Source organism: Spermophilus citellus, assembly GCF_964194105.1.
Source record: "Spermophilus citellus genome assembly, chromosome: 10".
Lineage (NCBI taxonomy): Eukaryota > Metazoa > Chordata > Mammalia > Rodentia > Sciuridae > Spermophilus > Spermophilus citellus.
The window spans coordinates 51456215-51481853 of record NC_138197.1 but is presented as its reverse complement, the minus strand read 5'-3'; the positions used below and the strand labels follow the sequence as shown (position 1 = coordinate 51481853).

Genomic DNA, 25639 nt, shown 5'->3' with positions numbered 1-25639 from the left:
CAGTTTCATTGCGGACGACATGATTCTATACCTAGAAGACCCAAAAGGGTCTACAAAGAAACTACTAGAACTAATAAATGAATTCAGCAAAGTAGCAGGATATAAAATCAACACACATAAATCAAAGGAATTTCTGTATATCAGCGACAAAATTCTGAAACGGAAATGAGGAAAAACACTCCATTCACAATATCCTCAAAAAAAAAATAATAATAAAATACATGGGAATCAACCTAACAAAAGAGGTGAAAGATTTATACAATGAAAACTACAGAACCCTAAAGAGAGAAGTAGAAGAAGATCTTAGAAGATGGAAAATATACCCTGTTCATGGATAGGCAGAACTAACATTATCAAAATGGTGATATTACCAAAAGTTCTCTATAGGTTTAATGCAATGCCAATCAAAATCCCAATGGCATTTCTTGTAGAAATAGATAAAGCAATCATGAAATTCATATGGAAAAATAAAAGACCCAGAATAGCAAAAGCAATTCTAAGCAGGAAGTGCGAATCAGGCGGTATAGTGATACCAGATTTCAAACTATATTACAGAGCAATAATGACAAAAACAGCATGGTACTGGTACCAAAACAGGCGGGTGGACCAATGGTATAGAATAGAGGACACGGAGACTAATCCACAAAGTTACAACTATCTTATATTTGATAAAGGGGCTAAAAGCATGCAATGGAGGAAGGATAGCATCTTCAACAAATGGTGTTGGGAAAACTGGAAATCCATATGCAACAAAATGAAACTGAATCCCTGTCTCTCACCATGCACAAAAGTTAACTCAAAATGGATTAAGGAGCTTGATATCAAATCAGAGACTCTGCGTTTGATAGAAGAAAAAGTTGGCTCCGATCTACATATTGTGGGGTCGGGCTCCAAATTCCTTAATAGGACACCCATAGCACAAGAGTTAATAACAAGAATCAACAAATGGGACTTACTTAAACTAAAAAGTTTTTTCTCAGCAAGAGAAACAATAAGAGAGGTAAATAGGGAGCCTACATCCTGGGAACAAATTTTTACTCTTCACACTTCAGATAGAGCCCTAATATCCAGAGTATACAAAGAACTCAAAAAATTAGACAACAAGGTAACAAATAACCCAATCAACAAATGGGCCAAGGACCTGAACAGACACTTCTCGGAGGAGGATATACAATCAATCAACAAGTACATGAAAAAATGCTCACCATCTCTAGCAGTCAGAGAAATGCAAATCAAAACCACCCTAAGATACCATCTCACTCCAGTAAAGATTGGCAGCCACTATGAAGTCAAACAACAAGTGCTGGCAAGGATGTGGAGAAAAAGGTACACTTGTACATTGCTGGTGGGACTGCAAATTGGTGCGGCCAATTTGGAAAGCAGTTTGGAGATTCCTGGGAAAGCTGGGAATGGAACCACCATTTGACCCTGCTATTGCCCTTCTCGGACTATTCCCTGAAGACCTTAAAAGAGCATGCTACAGGGATACTGCCACATCGATGTTCATAGCAGCACAATTCACAATAGCTAGACTGTGGAACCAACCCAGATGCCCTTCAATAGATGAATGGATAAAAAAATGTGGCATTTATACACCATGGAATATTACGCAGCACTAAAAAATGACAAAATCATAGAATTTGCAGGGAAATGGATGGCACTAGAGCAGATTATGCTTAGTGAAGCTAGCCAATCCCTAAAAAACAAATACCAAATGTCTTCTTTGATATAATGAGAGCAACTATGAACAGAGTAGGGAGGAAGAGCAGGAAGAAAAGATTAACTTTAAACAGAGACATGAGATGGGAGGGAAAGGGAGAGAAAAGGGAAATTGAATGGAAATGAAGGGAGACCCTCATTGCTATACAAAATTACATATAAGAGGTTGTGAGGGGAATGGGAAAATAAACAAGGAGAGAAATGAATTACAGTAAATGGGGTAAAGAGAGAAGATGTGAGGGAAGGGGAGGGGGGATAGTAGGGGATAGGAAAGGTAGCAGAATACAACAGTTACTAATAGGGCATTATGTAAAATTGTGGATGTGTAACCGACGTGATTCTGCAATCTGCATTTGGGGTAAAATTGGGAGTTCATAACCCACTTCAATCTAATGTATGAAATATGATATGTCAAGAGCTTTGTAATGTTGTGAACAACCAATAAAAAAAATAAATAAAATAAAATAAAAAAAATTGAGAGTGGATCCATCTCACAAAGGTAGAGCTTTTTTTAATTGATTTTTTAAAACTAAATGACAGCAGAATGCATTATAAATCTTATTACACATACACAGCATAATTTTTCATGTCTCTGGTTGTATATAAAATATATTCACACCAATTCGTGTCTTCATATATGTGCTTTGGATAATGATGTCCGTCACATTCCACCATCCTTTCTAACCCCCTGCCCCCCTCCCTTCCCTTCCCATCCCTCTGCCCTATCTAGTGTTCGTCTGTTCCTCCCATGTTCCCCCTCCCTACCCCACTATGAGTCAGTCACCTTATATCAGAGAAAACATTCGGCATTTGGTTTCTGGGGATTGGCTAACTTCATCTAGCATTATCTTCTCTGATGCCATCCATTTACCTGCAATTGCATGATTTTATTTTCTTTTAATGGTGAGTAATATTCCATTGTGTATATATACCAGATTTTGTTTTATCCATTCATCTATTGAAGGGCATCTAGATTGGTTCCACAGTTTAGCTATTGTGAATTGTGCTGCTATGAACATTGATGTGGTTGTGTTCCTGTACTATGCTGTTTTTAAGTCCACAAAGGTAGAACATTATTAACCAAGCTCATAGAGGCTCCTGCCTAAACCATGAGCCCATATACTGATTAGTACTGAGCAGGGTGACTGGACTGATGCTGACATTGGCCTGACCTGGGCCTTATCTGCCTTTTTACATGGCACACCAACTATCCGTTCTCTCATGATGTATTTGTAGCCAATCAATTTTATTTCACTATGGCTAATCACAGGAGTTGCATATGGATTTTGTCAACTCACTTCTTAGAGAATAAAGAACCTCATTTCCATATTTGGAGGAGAGATAAGAGCACTTTCCTGTCACTTTTTTAAAAATTTTTTTTAGTTGTTTATGGATCTTTAATTTATTTATTTATATGTGGTGCTGAGAATGAAACCCAGTGCCTCATACATGCTGGGCAAGTGCTCTTACACTGAGCTATAACTCCAGCCCCTCTTATCACTTTTATGTACTGATTATGATACTTGATAAGTCTTTAGCAAGTGTTTTTGAGACATAACCAAGCAGTTACTGAATGGTTAAATGAATGCAGACCATGCCGCTAGATATAAGATTGCTTTGCTTGAAAATCTAACTGTAGCAAAGTAGCATATACACATGTTCCATGTGACATCCTTACTGGAAAACCATTTTTCTCTGTATAATCTCTTTCATTTGCTGACACATTTCTAACCCTTTTTCATCTCATTCTTCTCAGCCATCGTGTTAGGATCTGCCCCAGTGTGTTGGACCCTAGCTAGCACAGTACAGACAGCGTAGTCCACTGCTCGCCCACTTGCCTTATCTGCTCTGCCCCAACACCTCTTCCCCATTGTTCCTTCCTCCAAAGGGAGTTTTCTTTTAAACCACAGTGTGCCTTGGTTCAGCCCTGAGGTAAGTGATTCTGCCACTATCTTTGAAGCCACCTCTCATGCTTGCCCATCCCTGGCTGCAGCCAGATGTAACCCAGGATGTTAAAAAAGGGACAGCTCTAAGGAAAGTAAAAATACCAGAATCCCTCATTCATACAGTGTTGAAATCTGTTCAGAAAGGAAAAATCAGTCTTTCCTGACAATGAGCTAAACCAGCTATTGGTCAAGGATCACATAGACAGATTCTTTTTCTTTGCTTTACTGGTGGTTGCTTGTGCAGTCATGCCTGGACATATAGACTGTAGTTACAGAATCCCAAAATTCAATGCCCCTGTGTTTTTTGTTTGTTTGTTTGTTTTACTTTGTAACCAAAAAGCACCTTTCTGCTCATTTATTAATGTTAGAACATTCTGATTCTAACATCCAACTTAGTATGAGTTTGTTACTATTTTAAATTATTAGGAAATTATATTTTAAGTCTGAGAACTATACCTTTAGACAATATCAGCCTAGCCTAAGAATTTTTATGTCATGTAATACCTTTTTCTCTCTGCCCATTTCTCCCTGAGTAAAGGTTTTCATATAAATACATTGTGTTTCTCATCCGTACCTCCAGGTTGTTCCTTAAGAAAACTTAGAAACTTAACTAAAATGACGAAATAATTGTGCCTGCCCAAAATGTAGGCACCTACTGAGGTGTATAGCAGTCTGTGCAGTTTTTACATACCATAAACAGAATCTTTGAACAACCCTCGGAAGGGTTTAATCCTTAAACAGCCCTTCTGATTTTGCAGATGAGGATGTTGAGGTTCAACATTCTGGAGCCTTCTGGAACACAGCAGGACTTGAAGCCTGGTCTACCTGGCTTCCTTGTTCATGCTCTTTCCTCTGTGAGACTTGTGTCTCCTAGGTGACATGGCTGTTTGTGGAGGTTTTACCACAATCTCTTCCCACCACAACAATGCACAGTGAATATTGGCTTTCTTATATTTTGTCCTTTCCATTCTGTCATTTTTCCATCTGTGCAAGAAAAAAAATATTTCAGGAAATTAAAAGTGTGTCTTCATCAGTGTGTGTCAGTCATGTGCCGACACATATGAAGTAGATGTCATGTGGCTTTAAAAATTGTGTAATGGCACAGTCAGAAGTATATCTTTGGAAATAGATAACAGTATGTTTTTAAAATGTAGGTTTGCTATATCACTTATGTGTTTTCATAGCTGACGAAGAGTATGAAGATGGCATTGAAAGGACATGTGACACTCTTCTTATGTGCATCGTCACTGTGCTGAACCAGGGCCTCAGAAACGGTGGTGGCGTGGGAGATGTGCTCAGAAAGCCGTCCAAAGATGTAAGTCAGAGAAGTATTTTTTTCAAGAAGCATATAATTATTTTTTGCAACCTTTCTTAATAGCATTTATAATATAATTTTGTTTTCATAGTACTGTGTTGTTTGACAGTGGCCAATAACATCTGCTAATTGTGTACTAGGATTACGCAGAAATAGCTGTAGCACTAACAATTTATGTATGCTAGTAGGGTTATGAAATGCATCCATGTCTGACCTCTGTATTCTGTTACCACAACAGAACCATGACTGCAAACTTCATCTAAGGGTTGATTGCTACATAAATCACAGCAAGGAGCCGCCTCTTGTCTATCAGGTTTCTCAGACATAAAGATTTACTCTTTGCTTCTGCCTGGGAAGAGCCTTCATTATTTATCCACGATGAATATAAACTTTGAACAAATTCTAATAGGATTTCATATATTAAAATGGCAAGGAAGGAAAAAATTTTAATAATTATAAAATCTTGATTGCCTGGCTAAGAGCTTTAAAGTCTTAATTCTGCAGCTGGCCGATTGTATAATGTCAAGTCATTTAAACTTATAAACTCAGGTCTGTCAGCGGTTAAACTGAATTACATGATCTCTAATGTATATATTTTTTAAAAAGTTTTTTTAGCTGTAGTTGAACACAATACCTTTATTTTATCTATGTATTTTTTTATGTGGTGCTGAAGATCGTACTCAGCACCTCGCATGTGCTAGGCGAGCGCTCTCCGCTGAGCCACAACCCCAGCCCCCTCTAATGTATATTTTGATACTGTTCACCAGGTAGAAATAAGCATGGACTCTGTATCCTTGACCTCTTAACAATGAGGACAAACCTATTCCAGAAATTGACAAACCCTTAGATCCTCTCAGCTCCCTAATTGCTGACTTTTGGAATTAGTATTTAACTACATTTTGTGTAGTGTCTGGAATGTGGCCCACTGTGCCAAAGTGCATTTAGTGGAATCCCAAAATAAAATAGTTTCTAAAGAAAGGTGAGTCCGCTCCACTGGAAAGAAAAATATGCCGTCCTACAGAAGTGGAAGGGTTTGAGAATAGGCTAAGCAGTTTATCTTAAAATACTTAAAAGAAGATAAAGATAGAAAGTGGGGGTTATTTTTACAACTGTGGATATTATTTGCATTTATTGAACATATATTTGTGCTAGGCAGTTTGCTAAATCAGATCAGCATAACTTGAAATTATATATAATATTTTATATTTTTTCTTAAAATTTTATTTCAGGAACCCTTGTTTGCTGCCCGAGTGGTTTATGACCTTCTATTCTTTTTCATTGTCATCATTATTGTTCTTAACTTGATTTTTGGAGTTATCATTGATACCTTTGCTGATCTCAGAAGTGAAAAACAGAAGAAAGAAGAAATTTTGAAAACAACCTGTTTCATCTGTGGTAAGTGTTCTCCATATGCTAAAAGAATAGATGAATAAACTGTTTAGCAGGAGAGAGGGGCTAGAATAATTTTTTTTTCATTTGTCATGCTTTTGGAAAATCTACTTGAAAATGAAGGCTGGATAAAATTCAGATTATGTAACAGAAAAGTACACTGGAATTCTCTGCTTCCATAAATAGAAGAATTGCATCCCAAAGCTATTCTGTCATTATTTCTGCAATTTGTATGATTCTCTGATTTTAGAATGTGATGCAAAAATGTCAAAAGGTTTCCCCAACTGGCTTTTATCACAAAAATGTATTAATTACACAACAGAATGATTTGGGGCTTTGGGGGAGGGTTAAATTATGAATTCAAAGATGCTTTTTCCAGAAGCTTGAACTTCTATTCTCTAACATCACTGTTTTAGATTCTCATCTTCAAAACTGGGAGGTGCTTTCTCCTAGTTTTAAAGCATCCCAGCATACCCACCACTTTCCTCCCTGCCACACCATCGTCTCTCTCAGGAGCCCCATCCTTCCCTCTGTTGGCATCCTTCTCTTGGACTCGGCTCTCTTGTCTTTATTATTCATACCACATACTATAAAACTAAGAGCACCAAATTAGACTGGCACGAAGAGAACCAGGAGTATGTGACATCTCCAAAGCCCTTTCTGGCTGTCCCTGCAGCTGGTCTCCTGCACTGTAGAATCCCTCTCCCTCTTTGGATGACCACCTACACTAGGCTGACTTCACCCTCTGATTTTCCATGTTGGGCCGAAGATTCTTTGGCTAAAAGTCACCAGATAAGCATAAGGGCTTCACTCCAGTGTAACCTTTTATAGCTTAGATTGGGCCTCAGTAAGCCCCATTTCCTCCCCAGTTCATCTTTTGTGGATTGTTTTGTTTCCTCCCGTGGCTCTTCCAAACCTTTCCAGAGATGTACCAGAGAATAATGTGCAGTAAAGTGCTGCATGCCAGGGAAACAATTAAAATTGACACATACTCTGTCTCAGGGTGTTCACCATCTGTTGTGGGGTACAAACATACTAAACAGCAGTGTTGTCATTTGTGATGAGAGAAATATTAAAGAAGTTCCCGCTGAGCTGCAAGGACCCAAAGGACGGTTACCTCTTCATGTTGGAGTAAGGAGCAATGGAAAAGAATCAGGAAAACCTCTTAGAAGAGCTAATGGCAGAGCCAATGGCTTAAGATGGAAGAGCATTAGCCAGCTGGAGATGGGTGAAAGCAGAATGTCCAGGAGACACAAAGGCTCAGAGGAAAGAACAGCACCATGAGGAGCTTCATGTATTCAAGAAAATCTCAGTGTCATTGCATGTGAAGTTCAGATCAAGGAATGCCAAGAGGACAGGTTAGTCAGATCATGCAGGTGAGCCTTTTCGGTTAGGCAGCATGGACTTTATCCTACAGACTTAGGATCGTGAACCATTAAAGATTTATAAATAAAAGAGTTAAAGTTCTAATTTTTGTTTTAGAGCAATGTGGCAGCTTTGGGAGGCCCTTTATCAGGAAATAGTCCTGCAAGCAGAGTAACCAGGTAGGAGGATGTGGCCACAGTTCAAGCAACAGAAAGGTAATATAAACCTGATTCATTGAGTAATGGAGGTGTTAAGGGTAGAAGGCAAGAAATATTTAGAGGACAGAATTTTTAAACCTTGGTGGCTAGGAATACCAATGACAGATACCTTAGGTACTTCGGTAGAGAATAATACTACAGGTGATTGTGTTTAAGAACAGATGAATAAAATCCCTTTAGGTAGGAATATTCTGAGTTTAACTTTAGAAATAATTAAATTGCATTGTGCATTGAAAACCGCAGTGTTGTACATCCAGCGTAGGCCAGTGTATGAGTATGAGTCTCAGAGAGTGGGTCTGCACTAGAGACCAGTCAACTGGGGAATCCTCAACCTGTGTGGAGTAAAATCAGGAGCGTGGGGAAGAGCTTCTGAGTGAGAAAAAACACAGCTGGGATACATGTGGAAAGCACCAGCCTTGAAGAGTTAGGAGAGAAAAAGATTCACATACCAAAAAACTAAGAGCACCAAATTAGACTGGCACGAAGAGAACCAGGAGTATATGGCATCTCCAGAGTGAGGGGAGAAAGCCTCATGAGACAGGAATGAATGCTCAACCCTGCCAGAGCAGAGAAGGCCAGTAGTATGAAGTGAAAGGGCCTCTGGACTTCTCATTCAGAAGTCTCTGGTACTTTAGGTAGAACAGATTATAATGCTGAGCAAGGATTTGCTAGAAGGAAATTAAGACAGGAACTGGAGTCTTCTGTTTTGGTATCTGGATTAGAAGGGGGAGAGCAAGGGTAAGAGGTAGCCAAGGAAGATTTCCTGCAGTCATTCAGAAGCTTGGAAAGAATAGGCTGAGAGGCTGTCAAGGTCCCACCTTCAAACTTGGAACCCCTCTTTCAGCATCATCAACAACATCATCATGGGAAATCTCAAGACTATTTATTGAATACTCATTACACAATGGATATTCAACTTAGATTTTTTTCTTTGAATTTTTTTTTTTGAAAAACAAAGTATATTCTGCATATGGCCACCCCTTTACACACATGGAAACAATTCAGATCCTATCAATGTCTGGCTAGTAATCAGTAGAGCCAGGATTCAAACTCAAAAGTCCACTAAGCTACATGATTCTCTTTAAATGGCAGCATCAGGTCATGGTCTAACTCAAGGACAACCAAGCCTGGGAACAGATCCAAGTTGAGGAGTGTAGTGATATGGGGCTGAGCCATTGTAGGGAAGGATGAGTTCCAGAGGGGAGAAAAGATGCATTCTTTGGAAACTTCTGGTGTGCCTCGTGGTCTGCCTTTCACTGCCTCCTCTAAGTCCTTTTCTTCATGATCCTAACTGTCATGTTGGTGCACTACCTCTGAAAAAGGCTGTGTTTGGAAGAGAGGGTCACTAAGATGGGAGACTCATTCTAAGACATGATCCTGTGTCCCATGGCTTTTCATGGTTATTTTAAAAACCTATGACCTAGAAATTCCTTAAAACATCATAGTAACCCTCATTGCCAAACTTAAGTCTTCTTTTCAAACTCACTATTAATTTCCTGTTGACCTTTTTTCCTACTTCTGATTCTTCATTCTTTGGTTTTACCCCAGATTCCTAAAAAAGAAGTTTTGATTTCTTCTCCCAAACCCCTAGAAAAGAGGTTTAATTTTGTCATTGACTTCTTGTCTTTCCTCTCTGCCATCCTCTTTAACCTCCCTTTTATACAGATTATTGCCAAATATACCTCCTCAGCTCCAAACCCTCCCTATGTTTTCCCATTTATTTTCATTTGTTTATTGGACACATAGACAGACACATCTTCCCGGTAGCCAGACGTTGTTCCATGTCTAAAACCAATACATCATGTCTACCTCTCTGCTCTGACCCAGCTCCTAATCCTGACTTACATGCTGCACTTCATGATGTCCTCCTCCCTGCCTCCAGTTGTCTGGCTGGGAATGTCACCGTTGTTTTTTAGCATCTCCTTCTTCCTCTTCCAGATACACCAGCTACCTTGAGCTAATGAATCTACTTCCACAGTCACACATCTTCACATATTCCCACAGCCACACCTTGGATTTTCAGGCTCATCTTGACTCATGCTCCAAAATGGTCTGTTCAGTGCTGCCAGACTAATTTTTCCACTTTAAATTCATCATTTTCTTACTCAAAGAGCCATCAGTAACAGTCTATAGCTCTAAAACTCTAATTTTCCTGGCATCTAAGAAACCTCACGATTTGGCCCCTTCTTCTTCTTTTTTTTTTTTTCTCCCTACCTGTTTATCTACATTTCTTCCATTTATATCCCTGTTGCAGTCCAGCTGGTTACTCATGTTTAACTTCCTGAACTCCCTCTGTGTTCTCCGTTGTGGGGCACATTCATTTTAAAATTCCAAACTCCTGAGCTGTTGAGTTCCTGCTTGCCACTCTCTGAGGCCCAGCTCTAAGGTCATTATGCCACGAATCCATCTCTGATCTCACCAACCAGAGCAAATATGTCTGTCCTTAAATTCCTCACATCACACTCAGCTCTACGTTGCTGTACATGTCATTGCTGTCTTATCACCTTTGGTGGGTGCTGTGCACCATGTATGCTAGAAAACACATGAACCTCATAATCAAATAGACATAGCTCTACAGTGGTTCCACATCTGGCTGTGTGATCTTGGCCAAGTTTCTTACCACTCTGAGCCAGCTATGTCATATGCCATGTATTCAGGGATGGAGGGTGATATGTCAAGAGGTGCAAGGATATGTTGGATCAACATATTCTAAAGTCTCTTTTCTGGAAGTTTTATGTTTATTCAAGTCCGAGGGGCCATTTAGGTAATTTAACCTGAGAATAAATGTAAATAGTGTTTTTTTATTGGAACAAATATTATAAAGTATATCAAACTTTGTGTGCACATTTAAATAAAATGGAAACTTAAAAAAAAAAAGTTTGTCAATTGGTCCTGGGCATTTTTAGGAACTTAAGCAATGGAAATGTGGAGAGTATCTTGATGATGGATTTCTAGACATGTACTCATTGCTGGACTCTCTATACCTGCAAGATATGGTGCATATCCTATCTTAACTATAAGGTTTATTAAGATATACATATCTTAATTACAATTTAATTACAAGAAACATTTAAACAGCCAGGATATTTGGAAGTTATATTAAAAAGTTGTAAAATAGTTGCAATTAACTCAGAATTGTGTTTTAGTATAATGGGATTACCTGCGATTTAAAAAAAAAAGATATAAAATCAAATAAGAGGAGAAAACCTCGATAGCAAGAGAGACTTTCTCCAGGTGTTTTCAAGACACACCCACAGTGGTTGGGAGGATGTGGATTCTGTAACAGGCAGTGGCAGCAGCTAGGCTTTCCCAGCCTTGAAGGCTATGTCCAAACATTTGAGAGTTAAACGTGACTCAGAAAATAATTGCTGGTGATTCTGAAAGTGGCCATAACTGGGTGATGGTTAGCAGAGGACAGAGCTCAAGCTGTAATCGTAGAAACAAAGTAGCTCCTGTATCCAATGGCTCATGCCTGCCCAGCAACCTGAAAGGCTGAGGCAGGAGAATCACAAATTCAAAACTAGCCTCAGCAACTTAGTGAGACCCTGCCTTAAAATAAAAATTAAAAAGGGCTGAGGAAGTGGCTCAGTAGTTTCACACTTATTATGGTTTGGATATGAGGTATCCCCCAATAGCTCACATGTGAGATAAGGCAAGAAAATTCAGAGGAAAAATGATTGGGTTGTGAGAGTCTTAATCAGTGAATTAATCCCCTGATAGGGATTAACTGAGTGGTGACTGAAGTGGTGGGGTGTGGCTGGAGGAGGTGGGAATTGGGGCTTGACTTTGGGGTATATATATGTATCTGGCAAGTGGAGATCTCTCTCTCTCCTTCCTATCATCATGTAAGCCACATCCCTCTGCCATATGCTTCCGCCATGATGTCCTGTCTCACCTTGAGCCCTGAAGGATGGAGACTGCCTCTGAAACTGTGAACCCTCAAATAAACATTTCCTCCTAAAATTGTTCTGGTCAGATTTTTTAGTCACAGCAGCAAAAAAGTGACTAAAACAATACCCCTGGGTGGTTCAATCCCTGGTACAAAGAAGCAAATATATATACATATACACTGATATATGTGTAGACCATATATAAAATGTATACACACACACACACACACATACACATATACATATATCGTGTGTGTGTGTGTGTGTGTGTGTGTGTGTGTGTGTTTTGAATTACTGGAGGCTGAAAACCCAACAAGAAGGAGATGTGTGGATAGACCAGGTATGATGAAACAACATGACAGGCTATCTTTCTCTGGCAATATTACCCTAATATCAATCATGTCAGAAAATTCAGAATCATTCTTGATTCCTCCTTCACCCTAAGTCTACACCTGTAATTATATTGACCTTTCAAATTTTCATTCCAAATGCCTCTTCCACCTCTCTTATTCATTTATGCAGTTTTTCTATTTTTCTTTTGAGTTTAGCTGAATGCCTACTGTTTGCTAGACATTATGCCAGGTGCTGATATTATAAAAGTTAATCAGACAGTAAAGTGGTAGAGGCTGAGACAGAGACAGACATTTTCTTAGCCAAGTGTTGAGGCCCTGAGATCAGCCATCTAGCTGTCTGTGGGATTCAGTGCTGCAGTGTGTGAGCTGAGTCTTGAGGAAGGAATATTTGCAAAGCAAAAAGAAGAGGAGGTGGAGGCAGAGACTTGATGTATTTGGAGAGAAAGAGAAAGAGAAACTGCCAGAGTGTATTGTCAGTGAGTGGAGTCTAGGGATCACCTCAAGTTCCCCACTCAACAAGGACTTCCTAAACAGCAGTGAAGGAGGAGACTTTTAATGAGCTAAGTCAGGTCCACAAACTACCCCACAGGATTTATCAAGCAGGCAGCTGGAAGTGGAAACTGAAGTTGAAAAGAAAGGCTCATACTGGAGAAGAGGATTGAGAAACCTCAACGTGATGATTGTTAAGATGCTGGGAATCTGTGGCAAAGCCCAGTGAGTAAGAACCCATGCAGAGGAAAGAACGCGTTCTGCTCTCAGCTCTCCCCCACACTGCCCTAGTGCCTCATTCTCTACCTCAGCCCTTTCTCTTCTTCTAAATTCTGCCCAGGAGTTACTTGAAGTACAGCTCTGAATCTGCCAGGCTCCTCTCAAATGTCTTCCGAATGTAGTGCAAGCACCACAGCTTTGAGTTTAAAGCTCTTTGTGGTTTGTGCCAAACATACCACTCCATCTTATTTCCGGGGGTTCCCTGTGAACCAACCAGGAACTGACATATCCCTGGACAGGTCATCTACCTTCATCTCTAGTTTTGCCATGCCAATTCCTCTGCCCATGTGACAAAAGAATGTGAGCTTTAGAGGCAGAAGTATTTTTATTTAAATACTGACAAACTCTTCCATTAACTGGAAGAGTTAACTTGAGTAATTTGTTGAATTATTCAGAATCTATTTCTTCACATGCTTAAAAAGTCATATTGAATTATTGTAATTATGATAGTGTATTTAGACATCTTTATAGTTGTTGTCATAAATAGGTGCTCATCAAATATTAAGCTCATTTATTAAGCCATACACCTCTTTTCCACTTGCCATAATCACATTCCAAGGCAGGATTTTTAAAGCTTCACACTTGTTAGAAACCATTTAAATATACCTCGTCAATTCATTTTGCTCTCTTTATCCTTCCACTTTAGCACATAACACAAGTTATCTGTTCCCTCTACCATATCATGGATTACTTGGTGTCAGAAACATTGTGGTTGTAGCATTATTGTCTTGCAAGCAGTAGGTGTTTGAATTGAGTTCTGGAAATTTTACTATAATCTACACCCCCATCTCTCTCTTTCTTGATAATAGTTCTATTAAGATATGTTTAACATGCCTTGCAACTCTCCCATTTAATGTCTATAATTCAGCAGTTTTCAGCAAATTCGGAGTTGTGTGTAGATCACTATAATCAATCTTAGAATATTTTTATTGCCCCCCCAACTTCCATCCTCCTTAGATTTGGGCAACCACTGATGTATTTTTAACATTTCATATAAATGGGATCAAAATATCTAGTCTTTATGACCAATTTCTTTCACTTAGTATGATGTTTTCAAGGTTCATTTTTATACCCTGTATCAGTACTCCAGGTCTTAATATTGCAAAAAAAAAAATTTACATTTTTTTGCATATATCATATTTTGTTTCTGGTCATCACCTGAAGGACATTTGGGTTGTTTCCACTTTGGGCTATTATAAATAATGCTACTATGAGCATTATTTATGAGCATTTTTTATTACTATTCCTGGCTATTGTATGTTTCTTTCTTTCTCTTTTCATGAACAGATTTTTTTCTATATTTTTATTGATGTATTATAGTTGTACATAATGATGGGATTTGTTGGTACATTTTCATACACACACAATATAATTTGGCCAATATCCCTCCCCAGTATTTCTCTCCTTTCCTCCCTCCCCTGGTCCCTTTCCTCTACTCTACTGATTTCCCTTGGATTTTCATGAGATTCCCCACACACATACACACACACACACCTTTCTTTCCCTTTTTCCTCTTTGTCTTCCACGTATGAGAGAAAACATGACCCTTGACTTTCTGAGTCTGGCTTATTTCACTTAACAGAACCATGAACAGATTTTTGTGTGAACACACATTTTCATTTCTCTTGTTGGACCTGTGGGTGGAATATGCTGAGTCATATGGTAACTCTTCTGTCTAACCTTTTGAGGAACTGCCAAACTCTTTTCTAAAGCAGATGCATTATTTTATTTCTACTAGCAGAATATGAGGGTTCCACATCCTCGCCCATACTTGTCACTATCTGATTTGCTTGGGTGTTTTTTTTTTTTAACCCAGGGATGCTAAACCACTGAACCACACCCTCAGCCCTTTTATATTTTATTTTGAGACAGGGTCTCACTAAGTTGCTTAGGGTCTTGCTAAGTTGCTGAGGCTGACTTTGAACTTGGGATCCTCCTGCCTCAGCCTCCTGAGCCACTGGAATTATAGGAATGTGCCAGTGTGCCTGGCTATATTGTATGTTTCTTTCTTTCTTTTTTTATTTAATTAATATAGCATCTTAGTAGAGCTATATTTTATTAGTGAAACATTCTTGATTCATTCAGTCTATGTTTTGTTGAGTGCCCTCTAAGTGCCAGACACCATTCTCAGCTTTTGGAACCACTGGTGAAGTTAAAAGACAAAAATATCTGTCCAGGGGGAATCTTAAGTTCTAATGGGAAGAAAGACAAACAATAAGCAATAAATATAATAAATTCTTATTCAAGTTTCTGGCTAAAATGACATCTCTTTGTTCTGTGCTAATTAGCAGTAAAGATTTTTCTTGCAGTCATTTTTACCTCTTTATCTTAGAGTTGAGATCCAGTCTCACAACTTTGGCATGGCTATATTCAGTCTACTGGTAGGTGATAGGCATCGTAGGAAAGAGGAAGAAAGAGAAAAAAAGCTATCAAGAGTGTTGGCAGAGAGGAAAGGGACTGGTAGTGAGTAAATAGGGTGATTGAGTTAGGCCATGTTGAGAAGGTGAGATTTTGGCAAAAACTTAAAGGTGAATGAGTCAGCGGAGAAGATATCAGGGAGAAGGGTTTTGTGAGCAGAGGAAGCAACCAATCCAGAGTCCCTGAAGCAGGATTCTGTCCAAGGAATAGCAAGGAGGACAGTATTGTTGTTAGCATAGGAGCTAGCAACAGAGAAGACAGGAGGCGAGAAGGTTAGTGTGGCTGTGAGCCAAACTACACAGGATTTAGCAAGTAAATGGTGCGTGAGGCAACCTTGTACTAAACAATTATTCATTCTTTATCTGAATTTCAAACTTAACTGGGCATCCTGGGTTTCATTTTGTTTTGTTTTGTTTTTAGCAGCCCTACTTGTAGGCCATTGTAAGGACTTTGCCCTGTACTGAAGAGGTGAAAGGCCACTGCAGGTTTTGCATCAGAGGAGAGACACCATTGTGTTTTGGTATTTAAGGGATTGCTCTCTCTGTTGTGCTGAGAACAGGCCATGGAGAGCACAGGTGGGAACAGAGAGGTCTGGGAGGTTATTGCAGTAATCGGATGAAGGATGATGATGGCCCAGACTGTAGTGGCAGCAGTGGAGGGGGTGAGAAGTGTTCAGAATTCCAGATATGTTTTGAAAGTCCAACCAAAAGCATTTCATCATGGATTGGACCATATGCTTGAGAGGCAGATAGAATTCGAGGATGACTCCTAGGCTTTTGGCTTGAACAACTGAAAGAATAGAGTTGCCATCAAATGAAAGGAGAAGGACTGTGGTTAGAGCAGATTTGGGAAAGAGGATTTGAGTTTATTTGGGTATACTGAGCTGAAGACAGGTCATAAGATGGGGCATAGCCATTAGCCAGCTGAATATTGTGATGTTTTTCATAAAAATATTCAATAATGTAAGTTAAAAGGCACACCTTCATTGGGGACAGATTTTTTTTTAATTTAGTGTGCCTTGTATTTTATTACTTAGAGGATCTTCTTTATGCTTGAATGGGCTTTTTAAAGTGGTTAGAGAAAGAGTAGCCAAAACTGGAATTCAGTTTCCTGGTTTCTTCTCCAGGATCTGAACTCAAAGCCAGACTCAATCCCAACTCCCCATTTTACCTGGTAATGGAATTCATTTTTCCATAGATGTTTTTCTTCATTTTCATTCATTTCCTTTCATCTACTCAATGTCAGGAGAAAAGAATCTTACTGCCCAAATTCATACTTCGGTGTTCTTTCAGAGGCTGAAAATGTGCCCAGAAGATTGAACAGACTCTTCCCCTCCCCCAGTACCTGCAGCATGGAAGTCTAGAGGTATAGAGTAGCGTGTGAGTCCTCGATGCCCCCAGAGTCTGGCTGGTTTGCTCTGTTCATGTGCCCTTCACTGATTCTAAGCGGTTCTGAAGACAGGGCTCTCAATGCCTTCCCTCTTTTAACCCATGTCCTGAATAAAATAATTTTTGATGAGCAAGTATACCTTTTCTTGTACAATTATTTTACTTCATTTTCTTAGATTTGTGATCCAGTTTAATTTGACTGGTTTGCTATAGCTATATTTAAAATCACCTGCAAAGTTTAAGTCTACAATAGGATCGTGCATTTCCAAGGATCCATGGGAGGAAAAATAAATATTAGTTAGCAAGAAATCTATAAACTGTGGCCTTTTTCCTAGAGGTCTTACGTACTGTGTTGTTTCTAATCATAACATTTTAAATTGGCACACTGTTTCAGCAGGCATTTTTTCTCAATAATGATTATGTTTTGTTTTTATGCTAAAAAAGTTAAGTGCTGATTAAATGACGAATTACATATAGTGTATTTCTTGTGTTTTGCAGGACTGGAGAGGGACAAGTTTGATAATAAGACTGTTTCATTTGAGGAGCATATTAAATCAGAACACAATATGTGGCATTATTTGTACTTCATTGTCCTGGTGAAAGTTAAAGACCCAACAGAATACACTGGACCTGAAAGTTACGTGGCTCAAATGATTGTGGTGAGTGACCAGAGCATTGGAATCTGTGACCATCTGTGTTCTGCACACTTGCACCTTTTCTATCTTTCCCTCCTTCCAGAATAGAATGGCTCTAGCAATGTTTTTAATAAGCCCATAACCACTGAAGAACCTCTGTGTGGCCTAAATTGCTGGTTCCCAGTAGATTTCTTGGTTTTTCACCCAAATCTAAAACTCAAGTGCACATATAACATGCACATAATTCTCCTGTGCGATATTCTGTGCAATGAATAGCATCTTCTCAGTGATGTCTGCCACCTTCTGACCTCATGCCTTCTATCATTGCTGATCTCCTAATTCCCCAAATCTGGAACATTCCTATTGTCCAATGTGAACAGAAGATTCATGCTTTATGAAATTCCTTGAATTTCAAAAATCAAGTTTAAGAAATTAAATTCCATGTAGGAAGAGTATGATATTTAGTCCTAACAGGAGGGTCCTGGTTTCCTGGCAGCATATACTTTGGATCGATTTGCCAGAGTTCATGATGGATTTTCATCGATCCTGTCACATGTCGTTACTTATAGCTCCTCATTAAGATAAGAACAGAGGATGTGGTTGTCCATAATTTGAAATTGCTTCTTTTGTCTCATAGAAAATTAAAACTAACTGGCCCAAAAGGAAGTTAAAGTTGTCACTTTAGCATGGCACTTTTAATAAGCATAATTACAACTGTATCAATTCTCGTATACTTATAACAAACAAGCCTGTACATTGGGTTTTTATTTTCCTCAAAGACCATCCTACAAAATTGTGTTCACTGTTTGAGAAAGAGATCTTAGAGGATGCATGGTCCTCCTTGCTCAGTTCTCAGGATAATTAGCATCAATGCAATGGGGTCAGGACAGGAGAACTTAGTTAACAGTGGCTCTAGGTCCTTGCCTCTGGGGACTTATCATCCATGTAGAAAAGCAGGGACCCATCAGGAGCAACGAAAGAACATTTTTTAGTGAGAAAGATATTGATAAGTGCAGGTTGATACAGTAATAATGTTCCTTCCTGTCAATATCAATGTGTCACAAGAGTGCTACATGTAAATGGAATTTTTATAGTTCAAGATTTTTCATATATTTTTTATTATTGACTTTCATATCACTGTAAGTTGTTTTCTCTGCATTCATTTGACAGCAGACAGAACCTAATTTGGTCTCTCTTTTTCCACTTTTACCTTTCTGCCCTCTTCCCTTTTTAAGTTGCGGGGATGGCGGGGTGGGGGGTGTTAACCATTTGAGGTTGTGCCTTCACAGTGGTCATTTGCACATTCTTGGTCTGATATGTGAGAAACATTTCATTTCTGCTTACTGGGAAAAAATGGTACATCAAGCATTACATTTTAAATGTGAACTCACATTGCTGCACTATATCAAAGTTTGAATAAATCTAATCAATAATATTTATTAGGTTCCTATGATATCTTTTAGAGTAAAAGATTTCAGGGAATACAGTGAAAAGTCTGCTACATTCCCCTGTGCCAAGAAATTTAGGGCTTAGTCGGAGAGATGGGGGGATAACAAACCAAAAGTAAAAAAGTTCCACATGAGTTATACAAATTAAAATCTGTAAAGTGACATTCAACTGGATGGGGGAGAAGGAGAATTGTGTGTGTGTGTGTGTGTGTGTGTGTGTGTGTGTGTGTGTGTAAGAGATGGGGGGAGGAGAAGAGGGGGCCAGCATAGCAGACAGGGCAGGATTTGTGCAGGTAGGGTTTATCTGCTAAATAAAAGTGAGTGCCTGTGGGAAGGAGCAGTCTGAATAAAGGCATAAAAGTGGGACATGCAGACCCTCGAGAGATCGTTAGTTGCCCAGTTTTTCCTGGCACCTAGTCCGGTTAGAATGAATCCCTGAGAGACGTGACAAGAAAAGTAGATGGGACTTTTGAGTAACAAATACAGGCATTTGGGTACTATTTCATCAGCAATGGGAAGCCACTGAATATTATAACTAAGAGGATAGTGTGATCTGGGACAATAGTTAAGTAGTAGCACGTTGGTGTATAAGATGGCATTGAAGGGGGGGATATAACATCAGAGATGGTATTTAGCAAGGGATGAAATTGAGGTAGCGGGTGGGGGAGGAGCAGGAGGTGGAAGAGAGCAAGGTGAACCTGAGACACCTGACAGTGACAGCCTGGTCATTGGGAGAAAGGTGGTGTGTCAGCTTCAGAAAGTCTCTTTGTTAGGAAGAGAAGTTGGTCAGGGGAAAAGACTTGTTGATTTTGAAGTGAGACTGAAGAGCGAGAATTGTGGATTCAAAGGAATGTCAAGGTGGCCTCAGTATGAGTCTTGGAGCCAAGAAGATCAAACCTGGGCTCTACCACTTATTGGCTGGGTGGTCTTGGATGTTATAGATGAATCTTAAAACCTATCTGAGCCTCTTCTCAAGTGAAGAAACTATGGCATCTCTCATAAGAGTGCTGTGAGATGTTAAAATGACCTGGTAGAGTGAAGGGACTTGGTAAATGAAGTTATATGACTGTCCACATGGAATGAGCATTGAAGCCGCCAATCTACAGACTGGTCTGAGAAGGGGGAGAGTGTAAAGAGGGAGGAGAGAGCCCAGAACAGAACCTGGAAGTCCCCCAGAAGAAAGATGAGTGAAATAGATAGAAAAGAAGTCAGTAAAGAAGGCAGAAGGAGAATCAGGAAGTAGAGCTTGTCAAAAGCCCAGAGATGAGTGTTTCAGGGTTCAACAGCAGCAATTGCTGCAGAGAAGCCATAAAGAAGAGACAGGTCACAGCCTTTGGATTTTGTAATGCAGAAATCACCCAATGACCTTTTCCCACAAGAGAAGACTGCTGTGAAAATGTTGACCCATCTTTAGCCTTCACAGTAAAAGCAGCATTTTACCAGGCACTTGTGCTTGGATCTTTAAGTATCCAAGTCCTTATGCATGTTTCTGCCCATCCTCTTCTGTCAGAGCTCTTTCCAGAACCTTGACAGAAGGGATAAGAGCCCACAAGCTTATTCCAGCCTGAAACATCTCATTCTCATCCAAGCAATGCGCATCCGAGGGAACAGGCTCCATTCCTGAATTTTAATGAACAGAGGACAGAAGAATGGATTAGCTTAGGTCTGAATGGAAACAAAAATTTGTTCACATGGAAGATTGCTCATTTTCTGAAATGGTGTTTTTGGAAAAACTAAAAATCTGTAGCTGACAAACTCAGTTCAGAAAATCTGTTACACCAAGCTCCATGGAGACTTTGGTCTCATAATCCTGAGCCTCATAGAGAGACAAGATTTTAGAACATGTATAAGTCGAAGCATGTTTGCAGTTGAGTTTGAAGACTGGGAGTTTTTTTCCCCTCCCTCCAGAGATAGCTCCTCTTAACAGTTTGGTAGGAAACCTTCTCTTATTTTTGTTCCTTAAAACACGTTATTTTACCAAGTTGATGTAGGTGCTTGTTTATCAATAGGCTTTGCAAGATGCTTCATAATTGATACAGCTTTTACCCATAAGGGTTTATGCAAAAGAAAATGAATTCATCTGAATTTTGTTACACTAAGGAAATCTGATTTGTGCCTTGGGACTTTTAGAAAATGCCTCCTACCTTTTGGTGAAATGGGAAAAACAAGAATATAACAAGTGTGGGGAATGTTTCTCCATCTGGATGATTTCACCTTCAGTGCTTCACCCTTATACTCTATTACCATGTCAACATATATATGTATACCAAATATCCATTAAAACATACATTTAAAATAAAGTAATATGCTACTTCTATTCTGTGGATTAGAATTTTAGGAAACATGTTTGTACCTCTGTATTAATCCAATGATGAAAACCAAGAGTCTGAAATTAATCAAAACTTAAAACTGCTGTACCCTTTCATTCATACTCTCAGCCAAGATGTTTAGAAGCCAGTGTATGAATATTCAAACTAACACAAAGCATCTGCTGGGATCTTGTTAGGGAAGATGCAGGTAGATCAAGGTATTGGGGAATGTATTTTCTTCTGGCAAGCAAACCCTCATTTTTGATAAAATAATTGATATTTTGAGTTGGTATTTATTGGGAAGAGAAAAGAAGGGAAAAGAAGGGCCCACACGGGAAAATAGAAGTAATGAAAGGAAATCCAGTAAACAAGAGGTAAATATAAAGGAATAAATCCCCAGGCCTTCCGAGTAATGGCCTTTGAGCATCACAGAGCCCCTTTGCTTCTTCTATCCAAAAGATGATGACTGAGGAGGAACAGACAAAATAGCAACCATTAGAAAAAAAAATGCCTCAGGCTTTTTAGCTGTTTCTCTAAATTTGGGGGATATTTTCAGGTTTTCAGTGTTGTTTGCCAAGATATGTTAGGGATCTTTGGAGATGTTTATTACTTAATGCAACAAACAGCAAGACCCAAACCAGAGTTGCATATAAGAGCTGTGTGTGTGTGCAGAGAACTGCTGCCTCCCCAAGCATCCTGATGGATGGCACTGGGCTGTGACTGAGACCCTGGCTGCTCCCCACCCATCATGACCATGGTTTGGGGGATCATTTCCTCCCGTTAGTGCTTCTTGACATTATGACAATATAAACCAAGACAATTTAATTCATTTTTTTCTGAACATAATCATCTGTCTTCACGAAGAAAATAATTGTAAGTTTCTTGAAGGCCATATCCAGGTAGATAGTAGCGGTTTGTTCTGCACAATACCAGGGCAAATAATGTCTGTAATGTGTATTAAAAGCAATTCAATATCCATTGCTAGTGGTTATGCTAAAAGTTTGATGTATAAGGATGAAGAAGAAATCATCTCTTCCCCCATGAAACTTAAAACATTTATTGAGTAAATCAAAAAAAGTAAGGAAATTAATAAATAAATGGTTTCTTTTTAGTCTTCTGGTACTTGAACACAATTTATAGAAAGATACAGCAAAAATAGATGGGAGAGAGAGGTACATGAATTTCTCATTAGTCAAATGCTCATTTCATTCTTTAAAATCAGAAGATAAAGGTGTGGCAGGAAGGGGTTATATCACTTGAACCAAGTGTAGAGAATGCAACATTAAAAATCAGGTGACTGATTTGAAGGCTGAGGTACTTGCATGCCTCCCTGGTCTCTCTCCTAGAGTGTCCGAAGCCCAGCCCCTTCCCTCCCACACACAGATGCTTGGGAGAGTGCCTGAGGCTGCTTCCAGAGCAGAGGAGCAGCTATCTACATGGATGTGGGTTTTTTTGTGTGTGTGTTGTTGTGTTTTGGCATCCTTCACCCTTAAGAATGAATCCTTCCTTGTAGTGATCTGTTTAGATCTTAGGAAGAGAGGGATCATCCTCTTCATGAATTAGAAATCTACTCAGTCATTCCTTCAGCCACCTACCTAGGGAGGGGAAAAGAACTTACGACTTTCCAGATGTTGGTTTCTGAGTCTGGAACTCAAAATCAATCTTGTTTAGTTAAACCATATTTTTGAGCAGTAACTACTGGAGCGGGGAGATGTTTGTGCTCATGGAAGACATCAAATTGTCTACAATTTATATGCACTCTGCCTGCCTCAGCACATTTGCCAACTTAATTTCCGCATTATTGTTATGTGTCATAATTCTGAAATTATATGTTCTGATGCCATTATTTCTAATTTACACTAATTGTGTAATTGGATCTAATGAAGCCAATTATGTAACATCTTAATTTTTAACTAAAACCTATTTTAAAGATTTCAGAACCTATTAAGACAACGTTTTAAAAAAATGTTTACATGTCACGGCAAGCCAAGGGGGTCTCCACAGCTCAAAATGCACAATTAAGAGGCCAGTGTATACATTCACAGAGCCACCACCTTCTCCCCACATTTTAAGTGCAGACATGTGTCTTTAATTTAAAAGGGATCTGTTTCAATTCCCAACTCCAGATTTCATTGTTATGGCCAGAGACCCCCTCCATATTATTCTCATTTTCTATTTGGTATGCAAGTGCAAGATCCATGAATTAACCACCTTTTTACACTCATGTTTACACCTTTCTAATCCTCTTTTTTGTTTGTTTGTAAGACAGACATACTTGGAAGTGCTTAACAGTGGCTGCGCTTGGAGCCTGCATCTAGGAGACTGTATTGCAGTGCTCAGCTTGTGAGACCTCAGTGCTAGAAATGAGGGGAAAGGGATTGGGGCCAAATAATTTTGGAATGATTTTCATGGATGGAAGTGGGCTGGGGAATAAAGACAAGGGCAGGCAGAAAGGCCCTAACTCTGAGCTGTCCTAGGTTACTTCCTTCCTGAATTGATCCCAAACTGGATCTGCTGGTGTCTGGGTGATTGTTCATAGAGTTTGAGAAGCCGGAAGTGGCTTTTGTTGGTTGTTCTAGAAGAAGCTGGGTTCCAAAGAATCAACTGGGCTCTAGAAGATGGAGTTTGATTTTTTAGGATTTCCATTTACAAGATTGATGACTTGACTTTGCTTCTCAAATTGCCCATTGATAATGTTTGTGTAATGAGTCAGAACTCAGAATGGAAGCCTGCTGAACTTTGATAGGCTGAGGAGGCCTCCTCCTGTGCCAGGCATTAACCTTCCCATTGCAAGTCTTGGAGAAGGGTCAAGGCAAAAATCCTGGGGAAAAACTGGGAGGATCCTATTATTATTATCCTCATTTCACACATGAAGAAACAGAGACTTAAAGAGGATTATAACTTGCTCCTAGTGACACAGCTGGAGCAAAGGGATGCTGTGTTCACAACCTGTAAGTTGTCAATCAGAGTCTCCTAGTACTGGGTCCTATACAACACGTAAAGCAAGAAGCCACGGTTCCTCTGAGGGCAGGCAAGGCCAGCTGTACCCAACGCTCTCAGCTGCACACTTGGTGCTTTAAAGAAGAGGGGCTATAAAAATCCAGTCTACAGGGCAGAGAATGGACCTGGCCAGGGAACAGGAGTTCAGATGACAGTCCTACAATAGCAGGAAGGGCTGAGAGGGGTTCAGATAGGAAAATGAGAACCTGTTCAGAACTGGTTGGCAATTGCATGCTTCTTACAAAGATAGGCATATTGCAATTATAATGATTCCAATTGCAGGCAAGAAAGAAAAAGGCTGCGGAATATTCTGTGTTTAATTTGACAAGTACTTACTGGGGAGCAGTCTACACAAGGCACTGATAAAAACAAGAATAAAACATATTCACCACCCTCACAAAACCACAACTTAATGGGAAGGACATCTACATTCACCAGAAAATACAGTGTCTATCACGACTCTGGTAAGGGACAAAGTAGACAGTGAAAACAAATTACACCATTGCTCCCCTGCAAAAAGACCCTTGCATGATACTTAGGATTAAATCCCAACTCTTTCATGGACCTTTCATCAGTGTGACTCTGGCCAACTTCACCAGCCTCGTTGCTTCACACCTTCCTTCTTCACACCAACTACACTGCAGCCACATGGGCCTTCTTGCTGGTCAGTGCCTTTGTGTATGTGTGCTGTCTGCTTGTCCTGGTTGTCCCCCGGCTCCCTCATTCTTGTTACTTTGTCTTATCACCCTTTATTTCCTTCAGCATTTATCTCCAACATCAGACTGTTTCATATTTATTAATATTGTTAGTGTTCACCTCACAATACACACTCCAGTAGGGCATTTGTGTGCTGTTTTGTTCTCTGCTGTATTTCCAGCAACTACATCAATGCCTAGCACATAGTAGGCATTCAGCATGGATTTATTGAGCAAAATAACCGTCACTGGAGCACAGAGGACAGACAGTTATTTGTGGCTGGGGTGCTGGGTGCTGTTTCACAGAGAAGACTGTGAGGAGAGTTGGCCTTAGAAATGAGGAGTACTTTGACAGAAGGGATGGAAGGAAAGTGGTCCAGGCAGAAAGTGCATTTTAAAGTGAAAGTGTAAGATAAAGAAGGGAAATTAGTTAAATACATGATATGTACTAGCAGCTTTGCAGGTCATCTTACTTCACTATACCCAATTTTATCATTCGAGGTTCATCCAAGGTGCTCAGTAATAAGTCCAACACAGATCTTACCTTTAGCCAATCCCTCATCTAGTGAGAAATCAGGTAAAACTTAACTAAGGTCAAATATGTGTAAATCAAGTATTGGAGAAAAGGTAGGGAAAAAACTCAAAAGCCAAAAGACCTCTTTTGGAAAGAGGAAAGCTCATTCTGCTTCTCTAGTAGTTTTATGAATTAGAATTCTTAGTGTTGAAGCTGCATTCTTGGAGCTGTGGTCTCAAGTACCTTGAAAATGCAGGCTATGTGTCGTC

The 25639-nt window shown here is 39.5% G+C and overlaps 1 protein-coding gene across 4 annotated transcripts in view; it reads left to right on the top strand.

The window, feature by feature from the left end:
- The window catches only part of ITPR2 (inositol 1,4,5-trisphosphate receptor type 2), a 502163-nt gene that overhangs the window by 436820 nt on the left and 39704 nt on the right, over positions 1 to 25639 (top strand). For all 4 annotated transcript variants that reach the window (XM_081311949.1, XM_081311950.1, XM_081311951.1 and 1 more), the window contains 3 exons: positions 4850 to 4980; positions 6210 to 6375; positions 17268 to 17428. In XM_081311949.1, coding sequence (XP_081168075.1) covers positions 4850 to 4980; positions 6210 to 6375; positions 17268 to 17428 — 458 coding nt within the window. The remainder of the gene's footprint in view (positions 1 to 4849; positions 4981 to 6209; positions 6376 to 17267; positions 17429 to 25639) is intronic.